This window comes from Halichoerus grypus, chromosome 8 (genome assembly GCF_964656455.1).
Source record: "Halichoerus grypus chromosome 8, mHalGry1.hap1.1, whole genome shotgun sequence".
Lineage (NCBI taxonomy): Eukaryota > Metazoa > Chordata > Mammalia > Carnivora > Phocidae > Halichoerus > Halichoerus grypus.
Genome location: NC_135719.1, coordinates 112,588,345 through 112,611,605, shown reverse-complemented (window position 1 = coordinate 112,611,605; position 23,261 = coordinate 112,588,345). Strand labels below are relative to the sequence as shown.

Here is a 23,261-nt window from a genome sequence, read left to right as displayed (position 1 = left end):
AAAAGTTATATGTGGGTTTTTGGCTGTGCAGGGAGTCGGTGCCCCTAACCCCCATTTTTTTCAAGCGTCAACTGTAATAGGTTTGAATAATATACATGAGTTTGGAGCAAAGATAACAAAACAGAGATAGAACAGAATGTATACATTAACTCTGGCCTGTTTCTTTTTTTTTTTTAATATATTTTTTATTTTATTATTTTTTTAAATTTTATTATGTTATGTTAGTCACCATACAGTGCATCATTAGTTTCTGATGTAGTGTTCCATGATTCATTGTTTGTGTATAACACCCAGTGCTCCATGCAGTACGTGCCCTCCTTAATACCCATCACCAGGCTAACCCATTCCCCCACCCCCCTCCCCTCTAGAACCCTCAGTTTGTTTCTCAGAGTCCATAGTCTCTCATGGTTCGTCTCCCCCTCCGATTCCCCCCCCTTCATTTCTCCCTTCCTGCTATCTTCTTTTTTTTCTTTTTAACATATAATGTATTATTTGTTTCAGAGGTACAGGTCTGTGATTCAACAGTCTTACATAATTCACAGCGCTCACCATAGCACATACCCTCCCCAATGTCCATCACCCAGCCACCCCATCCCTCCCACCCCCCACCACTCTGGCGTGTTTCTACACACTTTAGGAAAGAGGAAACTTGATTCTCTGTTTTCTTTCCAACTGCTCTCTTCAAGAAGCATTTATTTTGAAAAACTACTTTGTGTTGAGGGACAGATTAAAATTCCAGCTAATTGTTAACCAATTTTTAAAAAACACACACTTAAATAGAATTGACTTTTGTTTGTGCCCCAATCTGTTAATTCAGTCCTTAACTGGAACAAAGTACAATTCGTAGGAGTCATGATTAGAGGGTTCCAAACACCAGATGCAGTAGATGATGTCCTGCAGATTATCTTAAAGAGTTTTTAAAAACCATGAAAATTTAATGCTTATATTGAATTATTGACATAGTAATTGGTTGCTGGTTCCTCTTCCAGGACACATTTGATGGAGGCTTCTGCTCTCATTTTATGAGATCTTACAGAACAAAGAAATGCAGTATCCTCTGCAAGCTCTTATTTATTTGTGGTTTTACTCAGACAATTTTAACTGTTCACATACTAGAGCTTGTTTAGGGAGTCAACTTTTTCACCTCAAACATGACAGGTTGTTTCAGACTATTCAAAAAAGGTAACTGTGAGATGGTGTCCAACTTCAGATGGAATATCTAGAAATTCACATAACTTTGTGAATGTGTTTGACTGAACATCAAAGCACCAGCACTTCTGTCCTTAGAAATTCTTTACCTATTTTTTAGCCTATATGAATTCTCCACATCCTTCAAGATGGAGCTTCAATCCCTTCAGTTCTGTGACATTTTCCTAAACAGGCACTTCTGTAGTAAAGTCCTTCTTTTGAACCCACCTTCTCCTGTTTCTTTGAGAGCTGTTGGGTCTGAGGTCTGGAATTCCAGGCTATACTTCAATGCGAGTCCTGGTGGATGTTTACTGTTTTTTCATAGCATCTGCTGGAACCACTTTTTCTTAGCCTCCATACTGTTGAATCCTGCTCTTTCTTTGCTTCGTTTTCTTCTAATTCTTCCATTTTGACACAAAGAAGAATGTTTTACTAGGCCATTTTCAAATAGCTGTGTAGTAAAGTAAAAAGACGGTTAAAAATATTTACATTCTTGAGTGTCAGTGGTCCTATCAAAAAGTCATATACTCAAAGGATGTTCACTGCACCATAATTATAACAACAAAAGAGTGGTGACATCATAAATGCTCAACAGAAGGGGAATGCTTAAATGAATTTTAGAACATTCATTCTATGGAATACTGACTTTTCAAATATAAAGTAGATCTCTTTCTCTCTCTCAGAGAGACCCGGAAGTAGGGATGGGAACTGAAACTTTTTAACTTGTGTATGTCTATATTTCTAAAAAATTGTATAGTGATCATGTATTATTACTTTTATAATTTAAAAAAATCACAAATTTATTTGACATGACCCCCAAACCTATATGCTACCATTGTGGAAGCTATTTTTGGACTAATTGCTCTAAAACAATCACCGGATCCCTATGTCCCACCATCTTTATAAAGCCCTCATGCTGACTCCATAATCCCAGCCACTCCTTCTGGCCTGAGTTTCCTCTGCTTCCCAAACTCTTCTGTTGGAGTTGGAATTCTTTCCTACTCATTATTTTGCTCTTGACTTTGCTATTATTTCTGCCCCTAAAATAACTTCCAACTGCTTCCCTTTGCCTCTCTAAAATGATACCATTTTCAAAGCCCCCGAGCAAGTCTTACTATTTTCTCAATAGCAGCCCTTCTCCAAATTCCTAAAAACACAATATAAGGGTGCCTGGGTGGCTCAGTTAAGCGTCTGACTCTTGATCTCAGCTCAGGTCTTGCTTTCAGGGTCGTGAGTTCAAAGCCCAGTGTGGAGCCTACTTAAAAAAAAATTTAAAGAAAAACCCCACAATGCATTTTTATTGATCACTTAGGTAGGTTACACTAGAAAAACGCGATATTTTAGTTACCCCCTTAGAATGTGCAGCTGATTGAAATTTTGCATGAATTTCAGAAATTATGGATGTTTTGAGTTTATTGCTTGTTGTTTATTGTCCTTTTTCTTCCTGGGGATAAAAGGAAAGAAAGTGGGAAGAAAAGAAATCTTGCTATGGTTTCCTGACTTAGCACTGAGAGCCACTTGGATCAATACTCCCAAACTCTGGCACATCGATGGCTGAGTTATTGTCTTGCTTGAAGCACACACTTTACCTCAGCCCATAGATCAGAGAGCTCAGTGGAGCAAAATGAATACTCTGTTGATACAGGACATTAATCTTTTTGTCACTTTCCTTGGTTAGTATGGCTACCTCTGGCACTATTTTCTATACACCTATTAGAATACATTTTCTACATATATTTTGATCTTGACTCCGTGTATGAGTGTCTGTGAAAGTCAAAGGATCTGCCAACTGATGTGCCCCAGATTGCAGTTTTAAGCTAATTTGTCCCAAGATGTCATTCACTTATTTCTGTTTTATAAGATATGTTCCAATATGAGATAATGTTTGAAATTAGGAATGCTCAAAACCCCAAATTAAATTTCAAATATTCCATGAGTAGCAAAACATAGGCGTTAGATTTTGAAAACCTGAGGAGGAAGAAATGCTGTATAAAAGCAAAATGGGAGCTACTGATAATTACATTTCAAAATAAAAGCCTCTTCTACCGACGTACCTCAAAAAAGCAGTCAGCCTAAGAGTTTTTATTTTTTATTTTTTTAAAGATTTTATTTATTTATTTGAGAGAGAGAGAGAGAGAGCACAAGCAGGGAGAGGGGCAGAGGGGGAGTGGCAGAGGGAGAGGCAGGATCCCCATTGAGCAGGGAGCCTGACACGGGGCTTGATTCCAGGATCCCGGGATCATGACCTGAGCCAAAGGCAGACGCTTAACCGACTGAGCCACCCAGGCGCCCCATCCTAAGAGTTTTTAAAATCCACTTTGAGATACTCTCAGTTAAATCATAAGTCCTAGAACACACACTTTCTTGCCACAACCACTTAACGATTTATGTAAGAAATGAACATTGATCAGCCACTGAGTCTGCTTTGTGCAGAGACTGTGCAGAGACAATTTCTTTCTACTTGGCTGCATTATTAGCTGTGACGTGACTCCAAATCAGATCCATCTAGCTTTGCTTAAGAAGCCAGCCACAAACCGTTCAGTCTACTTTAGTCCTTGAAGCAAGTCTGAGAATAGTGCTAATGGCATCTGCTTTGCAGTCCGATTGCCCTAAGTCCAAGTTCTGGTCCTGTCATTTCTGGTTGTGTTCCTCAGAGCAAATTCCTTGACCTCTCAAAGCTTCAGTATCTTCGTCAATAGCATGAGTGTGATTAAAAAAAAAAAAAAAAAAATGCCTCATAAATTGTTGAAGCCTAAAATGAGACAATCCATTCAATTATCTTGTTTGGAGCGTAATAAGCATGTAACTTAAATGTTAGTTATTGTGATTATCTTCCTCTTTTCCTGAGAGTTTAATGACATTAAAGGTCAGTAACTTGATGGAGATGGAACTCCAAGTCCTCTTGACGCCTGTGATTTTTCTGTCCCCAAATGCCATAGCCGGAAGCACAGCGCACCATACGCCATGTCGTGTCATGCCACCAGGACACAGCACATACACAGCACCACACCGCACACCACCCCACACCACGGCATGCCGTCACCACCTTCATACCACGTCATGACGCATCACGTGCCATGTCATCTTTCTAACACTATTATCCCTCAGTTGACATCCTCATTTGTCCTTCCTTATGTACCTCTCACAGCTTTACATGACATTGTCTTAGATCCCAGTGACCTTTGTGACCTATGTTCAATTCCCAACACTGGCACAAAATCCAAGACCTCCAGCAGAGGATGCAAGCCTGTGGCATAGATCTGTGTCCACCCAAAGAAGAATATCTTTTTTTTTTTTGTCAAGACGCAGTGTGGACTGGTGACAGCCCTACAAGGATGGCCCTGGGCTTTGTGGCCATACATTTCCCTTTATAAGACACATTCTAATGAGAAGACCCTCACTCCAGCATCAGCATTAGCTTGATTTTGTGGATTATTCCATACTGAGGTAAGTCCCCTTTCTAGGGTCTTCTTCAATGTGTTCTAAGTGATAGATGCAGGTCATAGGCAATTATCATGAATATTCTTTGCCTCCGAATTTAACATCTTCCAAGCTGATGAAGTACACCCAGTACTATGGCTAAAATTACATTTTGAAATTATACAGTCATTTAGAGGAAAAAAAACAACTTATATACCCACATGTTTTGGTTAGCTGCAAATGCAACATGCTAATAGTGCAGGGTGGCAGGTGTAAAAGTTTGTGAACCAAGAAAGATTCTTAACTCTAGAGAACAAACTGATGGTGACCAGAGGGGAGGTGGGTGGGTGATGGGGATTAAGAAGCGCACTTGTCCTGATGAGCACCGGGTGATGTACGGAAGTGTTGAATCACTGTATTATAGACCGGAAACTAATATAACACTGTATGTTAACTACACTGGAATTAAAATTAAATTAAGTTAAATTAAAAAGTTTGTGAATAGAGGCACCTGGATGGCTCAGCCGGTTAAGCGGCTGCCTTCAGCTCAGGTCATGATCCCAGGATCCTGGGATCGAGCCCCGCATGGGGCTCCCTACTCAGCGGGGAGTCTGCTTCTCCCTCTCCCTCTGCCTGCCACTCCCCCTGCTTGTGCTCTCTCTCTGGCAAATAAATAAATAAAAGCTTTAAAAAAGTTAAAAATAAATAAAAGAGGGTTATTTAAAAAAATAAATTAAGCATGTGCAAGTATGTCTATAGAATAATTTCTGTAAGAGTGTTGACTCAAAGAGTAAATGAATTTATAATGTGGCTAGACACTGCCAAATTGCCCTCCCCAGGGGCATAGCACACCAATCCCACCAGGCTGTGCTTTGGATGAGAATGCCGGTTTCCCCCAGTCTCACCAAAGAGTGTATAGCCAAACAGTTTTTGAGTTTTACCCAGTCTGAAAAATGGGGAAATGTTATTTTTGGGGTTGTTTTAACTTGCATTTTTATGTTCTGGGGTTATTTATATTGACTTTTCCATGCAAAGTGTTTATTCTTGTTCTTTGTCTATTATTAAGTAAATGGATTGATGGCTTTTTCTTCTTGGTTTCTAGGAACTCACTGTATTTTAGGGGGATTAGCTCTTTATATGCCATATTGTTTACTAATTATTTGAGGTGTCTGTTTTCACTAATAGAATGTGAAGACAAACCTGGGACTGAAGGCTGAAAGCAATAGGGAGGTATATTTAAGTTAAATTTTAAAAACAATAATGAGTCCTTCGTATGTATCAGCATAATGCTTTGCGCTTTGATTCCAACATCTCCTTTAGTCTTTGCAAAAATCCTAGGAGGTGGTAATTATTGGGTTAATAGACAAAACTGAAGCACAAAGGCATTAGGAAATCTGCCCCTGTTCACGCAACCAGGTAATGGTGGAGTCAGTATTCAAAGTCCTGCACTTCACCCCAGGGCATAGGCTCTTAACTACAACACTTACTAATAATTAGGTTTGCATAGTAAGCAGTGAGATGCCATCAATGCAAATATTCAAACTAAAGTTGGGAAATGGTCAATCTTAATCTTGTGGATGAGATCCTGGGATTAGATGACTTCAGAGAAGCCACCCCCCCTCTTTTTTAATTTTTTAAAGAGAGAGTGCGCTCTCGAGGTGGGGAGGGGCAAAGGGAGAGGGAGAGAATCTTAAGCAGACTCCCCGCTGAGCATGGAGCATGGAGCCCAAGGGTTGGCGGGGGTGGGGTGGGGTTTGATCTCATGACCCTGAGATTATGACTTGAGCTGAAATCAAGAGTCAGTCGCTTAACTGACTGAGCCACCCAGGCGCCCCTCAAAGAACCATTTTGATCCTTCTTTACTTTTTTCTGATAACACCATGCCTGACCAGAAAGATAAATCAGGATATATTAAATGTCCGGGCCCCATATAGGACCTCCCTGCTCCAGTTATGATCCCCTCTAGCATCACTGCCATAAGCAGCCAGGGGGATCTGAACTCCTGTTTACAAACAGTGGCTTCATTGTGAATGTTCGCGACACAGTAGGTTACTAAGCCTACATAATCATAAGAATGTCCTTCATTTTGGTGCTTCGCAATGGTTAAGCATTGAGTAAATTTTAAATTGGAGTAATACATGATTGATGGTAAAGCTCATTCTAAGAGCTCTTGAATGTGACTCAATCAGATGGTAATATGGAGGTAGTCATCCAGTCAGTAATTACGGAGTGTGTACCATATGCAAAGCACTAGGAACTCAGGGATATGAAGAAGTATAAGACATGGTTTTCCACAAGTATGCAGAAAGAGATAGCTGACAACAAAGGCAGAAAAGCCAGTGAGCCCTAAATAAATGGTCATGGCCCTTGGAGTGGGGATGAGGGAGAAAGCACTGAGAGGTGGGGAAGTAGGGGGAGACTTCCCAGAGGAGATGACACATCATCCATGACTTTAATTGGATTTGGGGAGGAGTAAAAGAGCCTTTCCTGAAGGGAAGGGTTGAGTAAAGGCTGTAGAAGCTGAAAATCTCATGTCTGTGGGCTTGATCAAGTGTGTTTCCTGAGCAGGCTCAGAAATAAAACCATCAAGGCAGACTGGGACCTCATTGAAGAGGATCCTGAATTCTAAGCGAATGGATGGGCAGAGATAGCCACCAGAGACTTTGGAGTAGAGAAGTGACATATGAAAGTAGTGTTTTAGGGAGAGGCATATGGTAGCCATGTGCAGGGTGGAACACAGAAGAGGTGAGCCTGGAAGCCAGACACTTAGCAACCTATCAGTCATTCAAGGGGAAGGTGGTTAGAGTCCAGCTGAGAAGGTAGCCATGGAATGGGAAGTAAGGGAGAAAGATCATGTAAAAGGAACTATGGGGATTAGCTAGATGATTCTACGTTGTGGGGAGGGAGAGCAAACGAAACATTAATGTACAAACAAAATATAGTATACCTTTTTTTTTCTACTATCCATGTATACATAGCATTGAAGTCAGGTGACCAGAACCAATTATTTTCCTCTTTGGAAATCAGAGAGCAATATTCTATCAACAAATGATAAATAGGATGGGGTTGCTCTTAAGGAAACAGTCAACAAAACCAAAAGACAACTGACAGAATGGGAGAAGATATTTGCAAATGACATATCAGATAAAGGGCTAGTATCCAAAATCTATAAAGAACTCATCAAACTCAACACCAAAAGAACAAAGAATCCAATCAAGAAATGGGCAGAAGACATGAACAGACATTTTTCCAAAGAAGACATCCAAACGGCCAACAGACACATGAAAAAGTGTTCAATATCGCTCGGCATCAGGGAAATCCAAATCAAAACCTCAATGAGATACCACCTCACACCAGTCAGAATGGCTAAAATTAACAAGTCAGGAAATGACAGATGTTGGCGGGGATGCGGAGAAAGGGGAACCCTCCTACACTGTTGGTGGGAATGCAAGCTGGTGCAGCCACTCTGGAAAACAGTATGGAGGTTCCTCAAAAAGTTGAAAATAGAGCTACCATATGATCCAGCAATTGCACTCCTGGGTATTTACCCCAAAGATACAAAAGTAGGGACCCGAAAGGGTACGTGCACCCCGATGTTTATAGCAGCAATGTCCACAATAGCCAAACTGTGGAAAGAGCCAAGATGTCCATCAACAGATGAATGGATAAAGAAGATGTGGTATATATATACAATGGAATATTATGCAGCCATCAAAAGGAATGAGATCTTGCCATTTGCAACGACGTGGATGGAACTGGAGGGTATTATGCTGAGCGAAATAAGTCAAACAGAGAAAGACATGTATCATATGACCTCACTGATATGAGGAATTCTTAATCTCAGGAAACAAACTGAGGGTTGCTGGAGTGGGGGGTGGGGTGGGAGGGATGGGGTGACTGGGTGATGGACACTGGGGAGGGTATGTGTTCTGGTAAGCGCTGTGAATTGTGCAAGACTGTTGAATCTCAGATCTGTACCTCTGAAACAAATAATGCAATATATGTTAAGAAAGAAAAAAAGAAGAAGAAGAATGTAGCAGGAGGGGAAGAATGAAGGGGGGGAATTGGAGGGGGAGAAGAACCATGAGAGACGATGGACTCTGAAAAACAAACTGAGGGTTCTAGAGGGGAGGGGGGTGGGAGGATGGGTTAGCCTGGTGATGGGTATTGAGGAGGGCACGTTCTGCATGGAGCACTGGGTGTTATGCACAAACAATGAATCATGGAACACTATATCTAAAACTAATGATGTAATGTATGGGGATTAACATAACAATAAAAAAATTAAAAAGAAAAAAGAAAATCCTAAGACTAAAAAAAAAAAAAAAAAAAAAAAGGATGGGGTTGCTCTTGTTTATGTCCCAAAGGTAATTCTTTGCATGGCAGGGGTAACTGAGAGCTTTCTCTGTATTGAAAGCATCAGGGTAGAATGCATCTGAGTTAGGTGGGTAGAACTGATAGTGATGATGGTTGTATAACTCTGTGAATATACAAAAACTGCTGGACTCAACACTTTACGAGGGAATTTTATAGTTTGTGAATATAATTCACATAACCAATAAAGCTGTTTAAAAAGGAAATGGGAAGTCTATGTAGGGTTTGAAGGACTTTTTCTTAAGATCTAAGTGAATTACAAATATTTACCTCCCCTCTCCTCCCAAAAATGATTGTCCCCCAAAGAAGGTCATAGAATCACATTTTCACCTTTGGACAGCAGGCAGACTATATCCCACATTTCCAAGCTCCTCAGAATTTCTACTCCCATTCCATCTTGGTGCTCTGTGGCTTTGTGCATTCCAAGGCACTGCTGAGAACTGTCAGAGAAACTTAGACCGTGGTTTGTCTGCCAGGCCAGGTTTTTTCCTCTAACAGAATTTTCTGCTAAAGTGAAAATTCCACAAGCAGTGCAAGTCCTAGCTTTTCATATGGGGGGGGGACACCCACAAAAAAACAAACCCTTGCTGACTCATTTTTTATTAAACATTAATTTTGCAATCTCAACAGCTAAATCTATTATTCTGACAGGAAGCTTTAAATAAGGCAGGAAATTGGGGAAAGAAAGAGTAGTTACTCATATTCTTAAACCCCCAAACTTGCCACCAGCTTTGGCTTAGAGTCTTTTGCTGGAGAACGCAGGCTCGTTTTTCTTTCTTTTTCTTTCTTTTTTTTTTTTTTTAACTTTATTAAATAATCACATAAAATTATAAAGAATGGGTATACCTGGATTTTTCAACACCCATTTTTCATATTAAATCACAGACCACTTAATTTGAGAAGGAGAATGTTTTCTAGGTGACATAGAGGCTCCTGGAGCCTCCCTGGTATGTTCATCCCTCATAAATGGCTCTGTTGTTACATGTGTCAGCCTCCATCCTGTGGGCCTGCTGATATCTCAGCACTCAGAAAAGATGAGTGGGAGTTTCAGGGAAAAAGCCTTACAGCCTAAACTCTGCAGGCTACAGCCATCCATCACACAGGCAGCCTAAGGGCAAACGATTGTGGGGAAAATGAATGCAGATTCATTCCGGGTCACTGCTTCTGGCCTCTAATTCTTGAATTTTAATCTGTATCTCTCTCCCCACCCCCACTGACATTCCAGATTTTTTATATTGTCCCCCCCGTTTTAAAAATATATTTCTCAATTTAATGGGACTAATGTCCCCTATATCTGTAAATATTGGCTCTATTCAAACAATAATTGGTGTTTTCTGTTTTGTTTTGTTTTTAATCCTGGGAGGTAGGTAAACCAGATTTCTCTAATGGAGCATATCTACCTCTGTGCTGAGAAAACCTTTTGGTATAATCAGTCTTTCTTTCTGGCATTCTCTGTTTCCATTTCAAAGCAGTAAGAGGGGCTTTACTGAATTATAAAGCATCATCTTAAACCCTAGACCCCTTCTCTTCGCCTTGAGGAGTCAGAATGAGCTCCATCCACAAGGGAGAAAGCTCATCCATGGACACTGAATACTTCTGTTCCTTTTCTGTCTATTGTCTTGGTAAGTTTCAACTTTTCACATTCAGGTCAGTCATCACCATGTCTATGGATCTATGTCCGTTGCATCCCTAGAAAGTACTTAAGAAGCAACCACCTGCTCATGATGCTGTGCAGACAGCCATGGCCTTGCACTCTGGGGACTTTAGCATCTAAGGCAGACCCCAGAGTGCAACATGTGTATGGTTTGGCTAGATTTAACTCCTTGCCCAAAAGACCCCGATTGCACCTCATTACGGATAAGGTACCAAACTAATAGACAGGTGGGAATGTGTTGGAAATGGCTAGTATCCTCTTTGGAAAATAGAGTAATAATAAAATCCATAGCTCTCATTTATTGAGGGCGTGCTATGTGCCAGGCGAAGAGCTAAGTGCCTTATGTCATTTAATCCCTGTAACAGCCCCATCCAAGAGGAGCCATTCCTGCCCCCATTTTCAAAATGAATAAACTGATGCACAGAGAGGCTTCCACAGTCTCCCAACTGATAGTGGTAGAACCAGAATTCAAAATTAAGTTGTAGGCCACCAATCCAAGGAGCTCAATTCTGGGAGGATGAGTCAGAGTTTAAGAACTAAAGGATCTGAGGCTTGAAACTTTCCTTGGGGAATATAAGACCATCTTCTGCAAGTCATCTTTACCATCTCATTCTTTAGCACTGCCAGAGAATTAAAGATATAAAATAAAACAAAACACCCACCCTTGATGAAATTACTGAATTTGTCTAGCTCATGATTAGTATTTCTGATCTGACATGGGTGGACACAAAAGCCTGATTATATCCACACATGTGCTCCAATGACAATAGTCTTGGCTTGTTTTCATTCTTCTTCCACTTAGCTTTTGGCCAGAATAGAGGCTTGTGAATCCTTCAGTTTTTTATTATAAGTACATTCCAGAAAAATTCCTTGCAAATTGAAAATTTAAAGTTCAATCCCATTTTAAATGCATCCAGCTAACTGAATTTACTGTGCCCTCTGGTCCAGCTGCCTCCAGAGGGAGCATCCCTGGGTCCACACATTGACTCTCAGGTACATCTGCCTCCACACAAATCAGACTTGTAGATGACAGGGAAACAGCCAGAGAGAATGAGGAAGTCAGACGTTCCAAGTAATCCCTAGTTATATAAAGAAAGTAGTCATTTCTAGCCCAGACAAGAAAAGCACTTTTATTTGGTGGATTTGTATTCAACAATGTAACAATATTGGTTCCAACCTGGGGCAACTGGCTTTTGCTCCGGCCTCAGCTCTCACATCTGCCAGCTCTGCAGGAAGCCCTGACAAGAATTAATTGGCTTTCCTGAGCCTTGAGGCTCAGCTCGGCTTCTCTGTTCTAACAGTCCCACAGGACTCTCACATAATTTACTGTCTGGAAGGACTTTCTGTTTTCATAATTTCTATCTGATAGGCACTATATAATGTATACACATTTCAGTAAGTTAGAACCTAGAGAAACTTTAAGGGTATTTAAGGGTATTTGGCTCAGTTTAAGAAAATGGATTGATTCCCCTGCCTCTAGTGAGGTCTACATGTGGACTGAGCCCATATCATGAAAGAAGCTTTAAAATACTTCCAACCTGTCTTCTCACACAATCCTGTTATGTGTGTTTTATTCTAAACTTCAAAATACCTTCTTTTATTTGGCAAGTATTTGAGCACTTATCGTGTGCCAGGCCCCATTCTAGGTGTTGGGCTGCCTTAGTGGACAAAATATTCAAAGATTCCTGCCCTCATGGAACATACCTCAACAATCAATAAATAGGTAATAAATAAATCGGTTAATTAAGTGGTATTTTAGAAGGAGACAAGAGTTATGGGAAAAAGAAAAGGTAGAGAGAAGGGTAGGAGGGCACAGGATTGCCAGGGAGTAGGGAGGGGAGGGCCGGTCGCACTTGGAGAGAGAATGGTCGGGGTCATCTTCCTTAAGAAGGTGACATTTGAGCAGACTTGGTGGTGAAGGGGTGAGGTAGGCAGGTATCTGGGGGAAGAGAGCTCCAGGGAAGGAAAACATCAGGTGCCAGGGTGGAAGGGGCTAGAGGCGGTGTGCTTTTCCATTCCCCATAGATGACCAGTGGGTTGAGTCACCAAGAAGAGAGCTAGAAGAAGACAAAAGCCAAGTTTATTTGTAATAAAACTGATTCAAAATTCCTTTTTTTTTGAAGCTCAAATATATATTTATTAGACATTACAATATCACAGGAGGCAAGTGCCATCACTGTGTCCCCTTGTCACCTAGGCCTAACACAATCCAACAAAGCTCCCAGCCCCTTGTAGACGCACCAAACAAAGGTCACCTGCAGGCAGGGAGGTTGCAATTGATTTGCATAATGTAAAAAAAAAATCTGCCCATCTGTAAAATCCTGCCCCATCTGCACCTTTTCTTTTCTTTTTTTTTAATTTTATTTTAGTAAGTTATGTTAGTCACCATACAATACATCATTGGTTTTTGATGTGGTGATCCACGATCCATTGTTTTCGTATAACACCCAGTGCTCCATGCAGTACGTGCCCTTCTTAATACCCATCACCGGACTAACCCATCCCCCCACCCCTCTTCCCTCTAAAACCCTGTTTGTTTCTCAGAGTGCATAGTCTCTCATGGTTCATCTCTCCGTCCGATTTCCCCCCCTTCGTTTTTCCCTTCCTTCTCCTAATGTCCTCCATGCTATTCCTTATGTTCCACAAATAAGTGAAACCATATGATAATTGACTTTCTCTGCTTGACTTATTTCACTTAGCATAATCTCCACCAGTCCCATCCATGTTGATGTAAAAGTTAGGTATTCATCCTTTCTGATGGCTGAGTGATATTCCATTGTATATATGGACCACATCTTCTTATCCATTCATCTGTTGAAGGGCATCTCGGCTCTTTTCCACAGTTTGGCTATTGCGGACATTGCTGCTATGAACATTGGGGTGCATATGGCCCTTCTTTTCACTACATCTGTGTCTTTGGGGTAAATACCCAGTAGCGCAATTGCTGGGTCATAGGGTAGCTCTATTTTTAATTTTCTGAGGCACCTCCACACTGTTTTCCAAAGTGGCTGTACCAACTTGCATTCCCACCAACAGTGTAAGAGGGTTCCCCTTTCTCCACAACCTCTCCAACATTTGTTGTTTCTTGCCTTGTCCATTTCTGCCATTCTAACTAGTGTGAGGTGGTATCTCAGTGTGGTTTTGATTTGAATTTCCCTGATGGCTAATGATGATGAACATTTTTTCATGTGTCTGTTAGCCATTTTTATGTCTTCTTCGGAGAAGTGTCAAAATTCCTTTGAAGAAAACTTCACAAACTGATTTAAGGAGGTGCGGAGGGTGTTAGGGCATGTTTACTGACTTTGAAACTTCTTGGGTTTGAATCTTGGCTGGTATGTCCTTGTCTGTAAAATGTGGCTAATGATAGCACCCATCTTCTAGGATTGCTTTGATGATTAAGTGAGTAAATATTAATTAAAAGCTTGGAACTATCTCTGATGCATGGCAAACACGCAGATATTAGCTATTAATATTATTATATTACTGCTACTACTTTCTTTTTTACTTTTATGGATTGATGCCCTGGAATATTCTTTGAGTGTGTCCTAAGGGCTTCGTGTGTGTTTGTGTGTGTGTATGTGTGTGATGGGTTGAGAGTGTGGGGCTTAGTTTATAAAAGAGTTTTGAGAATTAGGTAAAATCCCACTGCTTAACACAAAATAAAGGCTCAATAAATGTTAGTTTTTTTTCCCCTCTGGCAGCATTTTATAGCAAAGAAAAATTATAGAGTGTTCCCCTCTTCTTGCTATTAGTGAATTTTTGGGCTGGTTTATGAGTAGAATAAAGGCCAAGTGAAAACATTGCATAGACTCGAACTATAGAAACTTGTTTTGCCCTTAACACCACCAGTGGAACCAAGAAATTCCCAGTGGGTCATTTTGAATATCCCTGGAAGGTAGAAAATGGGCAGTAGGTGGGTGAATGAGGAGGAAAACAAAATGAGGAGAAAACTGCAGAAATAGGGAAGCGCTTATTAAAGTGATACCACTTTGGGATGAGGCCACTGGAAAACTAGGAGTCCCTTTAGCTGAGGACCTTTAAAAAGAGAAGGGACAGCATCCGTCCAGGTGAAGCAGGTGTCCCTGACTGAAAGGGCCAGGCCAGAGGGTCTCTTGAGGCCTTTCCCAGCTCTCTGAGTCTCCAAGAGCAGCCCCTCTCCCCACTCGGCTGTCCCATTTTTGCATCTACAAACCTGAATTAGCCTACCTTTCCAGCTATATTTAAAGAGTCATTAATACTTGAGATACAAAGAGGGCCTCTGCTGAAAAATACCAAGAAGGACCAAGTCACTGTATATTGAGATAGTAGATTTTGAAACATCAGCTTTCTACTCCTCTGGGATCTGTCCCCAACTACTCATGTGGACCTGTGTGCTCTGCCACCAGGAAAACACCAGTGCCGTGGGCCAGAAGGGAGACAAGGAAAACGAACATGAGTGTGCTCTGAGGGAACTCCCAGGGCTTCAGGGGAAAGGAAGCCATGTCTTCACAGGACAGGGGTGGGTGGGGGGTTAGGCAGGAGAGAGAACCGAAGCCAGGCGCCCACTCACTGTCTGCTGGTGTTTTGATTCATAGGTACGGCAGATGTCTCCAGTGCCATGGATCATACCTTTTCAACAGCATCAAAAGATGGGGAAGGATCGTGTTACACGTCTCTGATTTCCAACATCTGTTACCCACCTCGGGAGGATTCTACATATTTCACGGGAATTCTTCAGAAGGAAAATGGCCAAGTCACCACTTCTGATAGCCCTGAGGAGTTGAGTACCCCCGGGCCCTCCTTAGCAGATGTGCCTGGGACGGAGCCTCGTGGCTTATTTAGTTCTGATTCGGGAATTGAGATGACTCCGGCAGAGTCCACTGAAGTGAACAAGATCTTAGCAGACCCCCTGGACCAGATGAAAGCAGAAGCCTATAAATACATTGACATAACCAGGCCGGAGGAGGTGAAATATCGGGAGCAATGTCACCCCACGTTGGAAGAGAAAGGCTCGGACTTTAAGAATAAGGACACTGATAGCTCAACAAAATCTGAGGAGGCCCGTGAACCAGAGAAACCAGTTCCTGTGGAGGGAAAAATCCTCAAGGACCATTTATTTGAAGAATCAACGTTTGCACCCTACATAGATGATCTCTCTGAAGAACAGCACAGGGCTCCTCTGATCACTGCCCCTGTCAAAATCACGCTGACTGAAATCGAGCCTTCTGTTGAAACCGCGACCCAAGAGAAGACCCCCGAGAAGCAAGATATCTGTCTGAAACCAAGTCCTGACACAGTCCCCACAGTCACCGTCTCAGAGCCTGAAGATGACAGCCCGGGGTCCGTCACGCCCCCGTCTTCCGGGACAGGTAAGGGATCCAGTCGGTGTTCCCTGCCTTGGGAAAACTCAGGATATGGAGATCTGAGTATTAAAGGAATGCGAATCTGTATTCAAAATATTTTACTATAGGGTCCCTTTAAGGCTCAGTTTAACTGGATTTAATTAACATACAACTTTTTCAGTCTTGTGCTCATGGTACTAAGGTTGAGATCTGGGATTTCCCTGGAAGTCCTGTCAGATTTGTCTTGTAAAGTGTTTCTTTCTTCGTTTGAGGGGAGAGGTAAGGATGACACACTGGAACAGGGAATTCCTCATGTGGCTCCACCATTCAGAGCAGAGAGGGAGGTGGTGTCTGCTTCTAGTTAGCTTCCCACGTGGACTTCCGGGTCCTTGGAGGCATCACAGAGAGAGCACCGTGCCTGTCCTCCCCAGACCAGCTGGGCCACCGGGAACAGGGCATTGCACATTCCTCGTCCCAGCTCCAAGTCTGTACAATGAAGGGGGGCTGGGGTGCACTTCAGAGTCTTTAGGGGGACATGGGCAGTGAGAGGAAACCAAAAAAAAAAAAAAGGATACTCTTCTTCCCCCTTCAACCTCAGCAGGGTCATTTTTTGTCTTTTTACTTTGTTGAAGTTCTGCATACAGTTTTATTTTTTAAACTTAGAGGATTTATTTCATTAGAATAAAAAAGTTCAGAATTCACTAAGCTCTGATCTTTGTCGACTTGAAAATTCTCCTACTGTGACCCAAGGCAGGGTGTTAAACCGTATATCCTCTCAAATTCAAAGGATTCTCCTGTACCCAGGTGACAGGCCAGAATGGTAACAGGAGTGTCCCCACCCCACCCCGTACCACCCCATCCTGGGTGGCAAAAGTGAAGCCTTTGCATGTCTACCTCTTTTCAATGTTCATGAGGCATCAGGATGGAGAGGACAATGAGAGGTCCTTGGATCTTCCCCAGCCTCTAGTGGCTGGCATTCTTTTTATAAGTTTTTTTTTTTTTTAAAGATTTTATTTATTTATTTGACAGAGAGAGAGAGAGCGAGAGCAGGAACACAAGCAGGGGGAGTGGGAGAGGGAGAAGCAGGCTTCTTGCCGAGCAGGGAGCCTGATGCAGTACTCGATCCCAGGACCCTGGGATCATGACCTGAGCCGAAGGCAGATGCTTAACGACTGAGCCACCCAGGCGCCCAGTGGCTGGCATTCTTACCCTACTCAAAAGTGATTTACAAACCTTTCTGATTTACAAAAAAAAAAAAAAAAAATGATTTTCAGTAGTCAGGTGCAAGAGCTTTTACTGAAGTCTTAAAACAGATTGAAAGCCTATTAGGAGTGCTTGCTCTAAATCCTGATAATGCAGTAAGTCCAGTAAGTCCAGGTGTTAGGACTCAATGGAAGTGCTTCCTGTCCTGTTTCCCTAAATATTTTAGCATCAATTCCTCCCCTTCTCCAACCTGATCTCAGACTCATTCAACTATAAAAACTCCAAGCGTCGTAAAGATCCACTGCACCGTGTCACTGATTTTCAAATTCATCCATTCGTTCAACAAACATGTTCTACATACATTCTTTTGGTCAGGCACTCTACTAGGTACCGGTGAGGCTGGAACTGAAAAAACAAACAAACAAACAAACAAAAACAGTTTCTGCCTTCCAGTGGAACAGATGACCAAGGAGATAGTCACACTCCTGTGTATTTGTGTTCTGAGAGAGGGAAACATAGAGTGCAGACGAGCACTGGGAGTCCAGCAGCTCCCAGGTGAATGGAGCAGAAGGAAATAACCAGGTGAAGAGGAGGGGGGCCTTCCAGCCCGAGGAGGTTCAAGGACAAGGAGGTATGAGGCCACAGTGAATTTCTATGTGATGTAAATTGAGATTTGGGTAGTGACAACAAATAAGGAAACTGAGGCTCTAAATGGATTAGATGTGACTTGTCTCAGATTACAACATGAAGTAGCAACATATCTGAGTCTTGAAGCCTCCTTGTGGTCTTTGTGATAATGCATTGTAAAACCCTTCTGTTATTCAATGACATAAAGATATTGATGCTCTGAAGATGGAAGCTATATTATTGGCTCTGTTTTGCCAAGCTGTGGGGTTGTCTGGTGGTCATTTTTAGAAGAACTTCAGGCAGTCTTCAGGAAGAGTGAAATGCCCTAGCACATACAGGTCCATTTACATGGCACACGCCTCATGTAAAAATTATAGTTTGCAGACCTGATGAGAAAGACTTGCTGTGATACAGGGCTTAGGAATTATTAAGACATTTCCTTTTGTCTTTTCTCAGTAGCTATAGCCCATTAAGGTTTTGGAGCAGCTTCAAGATAAGAAAAAGACAGATCTGACTGACATGATCTTGGAGTTTTATGACCTTGGTTGTGCACTTAACAGCATTGGATTAGGGCAATGGTTTTTTTCTGCAGTTGCTCCAAATAAACATTCTAAGCAAAGTGTATTCAAGAAAGAGAAAGTCCCCAGACCCAGTAAGTCCTTTGCTCCTGCAAAGTTCTCTCCCATGTTCAGCTCCTCTCTCCACACACGCCTCACATCATAACACCTGAGTCAAATGACAACAGATAAGAATAAAATTTACAGGAAAGATAGGAGGAATTAGCTTGTCACTGAGGCCTTTCTCCTTGTTCTTTTTATCCTAAGAGGTTACCCTAGCTCCCTGCCCATCTTGTGAGCCCCTGGAACTCTCATGTGACACTCTGATAATAATAATAATGATTCTAATTATCTAATTCTAGTAATTCTAATTATGTGAATTATGAATCAGGAGAAATTCTCATTTAGAACAATTTTAGCCACAGACCCTGAAGCTTAAGCAAGGAGTCTAATATATTTCCTTCAATTCCAATAGATTATTCCATTTTGTAATTTTCTCCAAAGTACTGAACTATTTTCATCATGTTAAATAATATACTCTGAGATACAGAGGCAAAAATTCTTACAGCTTACATACTGGAAGTTTCTTCTCAGCCAAGATCAATCATGAATACAAGTGAAGCACCCTAGGAAAATATGCTCAGTGTCCTGACACATGCCAGACCACTGGCCCACTGGCACCATGTTGTTTCTGACACAACTCCTAGGACTATGTTATGGCGGTCATGGATGTTCTTCCAGGTATTAGCCTCAGAGAGGACAGTAATCGAGAGGTCATTATTAAACCACTCCAGCTTCCCTTAGTAAGAAATAAGCAGTAAGAAGTAAATCAATTTCATAGCATCTGAAATTTCACAGTCTGATTCCTCTAAGGAGTGATAGAGTGTTGGGTGTGAAGGGGTCAAGGATGGCCTCTCTGAGGAGGTGTCATGTGATCTGAGATTTGAATGAGGAGAAGGAGCTTACAATTCAAAGGAAGGGGTAAAAAGGGGACCCCAGGTACAGAGGAAAGCAAGCGCACAGGCCCCAAGGCTGTGTTATTTGGGAACTGAAAGATGGTGCAAAGAAGTGTTAACTTTAAAAATAAATATTTTGCCAGCAAACATTGGTTTATTCAGGAATAGCAGAGCATTACAATTCAGGACATGCTATCTATGGTAAAACCATAGGCATGTCCAACAGAGGAGAGGAACATTGTTTTATGGAAAAGACCAAGGAAGTTGGGAGGGGCTGTTTTGAATGAAAGTCCATTGGAGAAAAGCAAGAGTTCAGGCTGATGATGGTTCCTCATTGGCTGAGTTGCAGAGGGAATCAGCTTTTCCTAGAAGATTCATATACCTCTTTTTCTTTTGGGGCCTGTAAGTGATCATTCCTTCCTGTGGATGATTCTTCTGTTGGGGTCTGTAATTGACAGTTCTTCCTGTAATTGGCATCGAGTGGTATAGCGCCCCCCTTCTAGCCTCCCCGCTCTACATTAGCGAGGTTTCCCTTTATTAATTTTTATAGGAGCAAAGGCCAAGTATGGCATAGAACAGAGTTGCAGAGGTGAGCAGGGCCCAGATTGTTCAGGGATTCACATGCTAGGATGAAGATTTTGGATTTTGTTCCAAATACAATAGGAAACCACTGGAGGGTTTTAATCTGGGAATTGGCATTCATTCATTCATTCATGCATCCATCCCTTCACTTAACAGGTGTGTGTTGACGATTTTCTCCATGCTAGACATTGTCCCGTCACCACACTGGGGATACAGTGCTGAAACCTAGCAGGATTTCTGTCTGCATGGAGCTTGCATTCTTACTGGGAACACTTACACACAAATAAATAAATGTGTAATATCAGGTATTTATAATGGTAATGAAGAAAAATAAAGCAAGACACAGTGTAAGAGAGTGATGGGGGTGGTTGTGAGGAAAGGCTTCTCCCTGCTGAGGGCTCTGGGCCGAGACCTGACTGGGGACTGGGGGAGCAGAGACCTGAAGCAGCAAACCATGTAGACCATGCAGCTACCTGAGGAAGAGGGGCCAGGCTGAGGGGACAGCCAGTGCAGAGGCCCGGAGCCGGGAATGTTGCAAGGTCAATGTGGCCAGAGTGGGGAGAAGGAAGGAAAGAGGGGCAGGATCAGATGTGTGTTTTCAAGTGACCCCTCTGGATGATGAGTGAAGAATGAGCCAGGAGCAAAGGGGAGACGGGGATGGCAGCACCATTCACAGCTGTACAGTGGCCTCTGCAGCTTGGCAAACTGGCCCATGTGCCCCTTGCCTTTTATCCTTCTAAATTATGTCGTCTAATTATTGTCAGCAGCAAACACATCTCCCCAGGCAGGGCAGTTCTGACCTTCTCAGTTTTTATAATCTGTTCAGGTATTTTTGCTGACTGTTTCTAGCTTTGCTGTGTTAGTCATGCCACATAATAACCAATATCTTAGCCAGAGGCCCATAAATTTTAAAACTGAGTGTACAGAAACTTCTATTTTGTTCTAGTTTTTTCCCCGATTCCTCTTAGCACTTTGTTAAACTTTTGGTTCCCGTTAAGAACGAAGGACAACATCTATTAATTTCTACTGAGAAGCTTTTAACTCATAATAAGGATGGATTCTTTTCAGGGTAGTACCTTCACCTGCCCAAGATGAAATACATCAGGCCCTTCCATCCCACATCCCCCAGCTATCTGATGCCATCCTTATTCTTGAGTAAATGAAGCAAGATCCTGGAGCCTTTTCTGAGTGCTCTACCTCAATGGTTTTCAACTGGAGGTAGGGTTGCCAAATAAAATACTAATATTTCATGGGACATACACTTGAAAAAATGCAGAGTTTAGCAGAGATTCAAATGTAACTGGATGTCCTCTATTTTTATTTACCAAGTCTGCCAACCCTAACTACAGGTGACTATTAGAATTACCCTTGGAGGGGTGCCTGGGTGGTCCAGTTGGTTAAACATCTGCCTTCAGCTCAGGTCATGATCCCAGGGTCCTGGAATTGAGCCCCTTGACCAGCTCCCTGCTCCATGGGGAGCCTGCTTCTCCCTCTCCCTCTGCCTGCCGTTCCCCCTGCTTGTGCTCTCTCTCTCTCTCAAAAAAATAAATAAAATCTTTTAAAAAAAATTACCCTTGGAGTTATAAAATACAAATGGCTAGGCCCCTTCAGACTTACTTCAGCTAAGGCAAAATTTCTGAGGGTAGTTTTAAGCCATACACATGATTAAGAACCACTGTTGTAAAGATTTGAGCTAGTCCTTACGTCAGCCAGACCCTGCACTAGGTGCTGTTGATACGACCGTGAACAAAAAGGTGTTGGCTGCCCTTTGCCCTCCTAGGGCTTCCAGTCTGGGGTCAGAGAAAGTGGGGAAGGCTGAAAAGCCAGATGTTAATCAAATCATCACATAAACAAATATAAAGCCTCTCAGGGCTCCTAGTTGTAGAAAATGAGTGGACACTAGCCAGTCTCCTGGTCCACATAGCACTAGGCCAGCTTGCACACAGGGCAGGCAGCCTTGCGGGGCTACTTGTAGCCCTCTGAGCCCCAGGCCCTGCGTGCCCGCTTGCTGGTCTCCTAGGAATGCTGTACAGCAGGACTTTGGTCAGACCCTTTGGGCATCTTTGTGATACCTAGAAATCATTGCAGGTCCCACCTCCAGGCCTTTGCACTATGGGTTCCCTTTGTTTGGCATGCTTTTTCCTCTGATTATCATCATGAGTCTACTCTCTTGAATCCCCAAGTGTTGAATATAGGTTACCTTCTCAGCGAGGTCTATCTTGGCTACCCTACTTAAAATTACAGATTCAGGGGTGCCTGGGTAGCTCAGTCGGTTAATCATCTGCCTTTGGTTCAGGTCAGGATCCCAGGGTCCTGGGATCAAGCCCTTCATCCTTCTTGCTCAGCGGGAAGCCTGCTTCTCCCTCTCCCTCTGCCTGCTGCTTCCCCTGCTTGTGCGCTCTCTGTCTCTCAAATAAATAAATAAAATCATTAAAAAAATAAAATTGCAGATTCATCCCCACCTTCTCCCAGCCTTCCTGATCCCTTCACCCTACTCTACTTTTTTTCACAGCACTTAACATCTTACCTACTATCTACTTTACTCATTTACTATATATAATTATGTATTGTGTTCTCCTCCCACTAGAATATAAGCAGAGATTTTGTTACATCTTTCATTCACTAAATATGTCCCAAATGCCTAGAAGAGAGCCTAACACATAGTAGGTTCTCAATAAATAATAGATGAATGAATGCTGTATGGATAAAGGATAAAATCAGTTCTGCTTTATAAAGAATTAGACAAATCGGAAATGTTTTGTCCATTGGGGTTCTCCCACAATCCTAAGGCAACAGATTACCTAGCCATAGTCTGCTCCCCTCACCTCCCAAATCAGTGACCTCAAAGCTTCGGAGAAATGACAAGTATTTCTTGCTTATGAAAGGGCCGGAGACCACTGTCTGGAATATTCTGAAATAAGGCCCTGCTGTACGGCAAGGGAAAAACCAAGCTCCCAAAAACTGTCATCATGGTGATCCCAGGTGGTCTCATCTAAGGGAGAGAAATATCAGCAAGATTGCTGGTGAAGTTTTCCGGCCATCTGGATAAACATCAGGCAGAAGGCAGGCATTCACCCAGGGGACTGGGGGTGACTCTTGGGTTTTGTTCTTCTCAAGAAGGGAAGAGAGGAAAATGAATGATAGTGGGCTCCATCGTTAGAAGCCCAGGGGCATTGTGCATTATGGTCATCTTCACAGCCTGCTCAGTAGAACTGGCAAAAATTTTCTCTTATATTGCTCTACTTTGTTACACTTTCCACTGAAAAAGAGTAAAGGTATTGATTCTTATGGGAAATGTAGAGCTCAGATATCAAATTGTATATAAGGATCCAGACTAAGCTTTCTTTGTCTTACTGAAGGAGGGAACATGAAAAGCAAT

The 23,261-nt window shown here is 42.2% G+C and overlaps 1 protein-coding gene across 4 annotated transcripts in view; it reads left to right on the top strand.

Annotated features, from left to right (window-relative positions):
* Positions 1-23,261, top strand: part of RTN1 (reticulon 1) — a 383,578-nt gene that overhangs the window by 271,310 nt on the left and 89,007 nt on the right. For all 4 annotated transcript variants that reach the window (XM_078053773.1, XM_078053776.1, XM_078053775.1 and 1 more), the window contains one exon: positions 15,211-15,984. In XM_078053773.1, the coding sequence (XP_077909899.1) occupies positions 15,211-15,984 (774 nt within the window). The remainder of the gene's footprint in view (positions 1-15,210; positions 15,985-23,261) is intronic.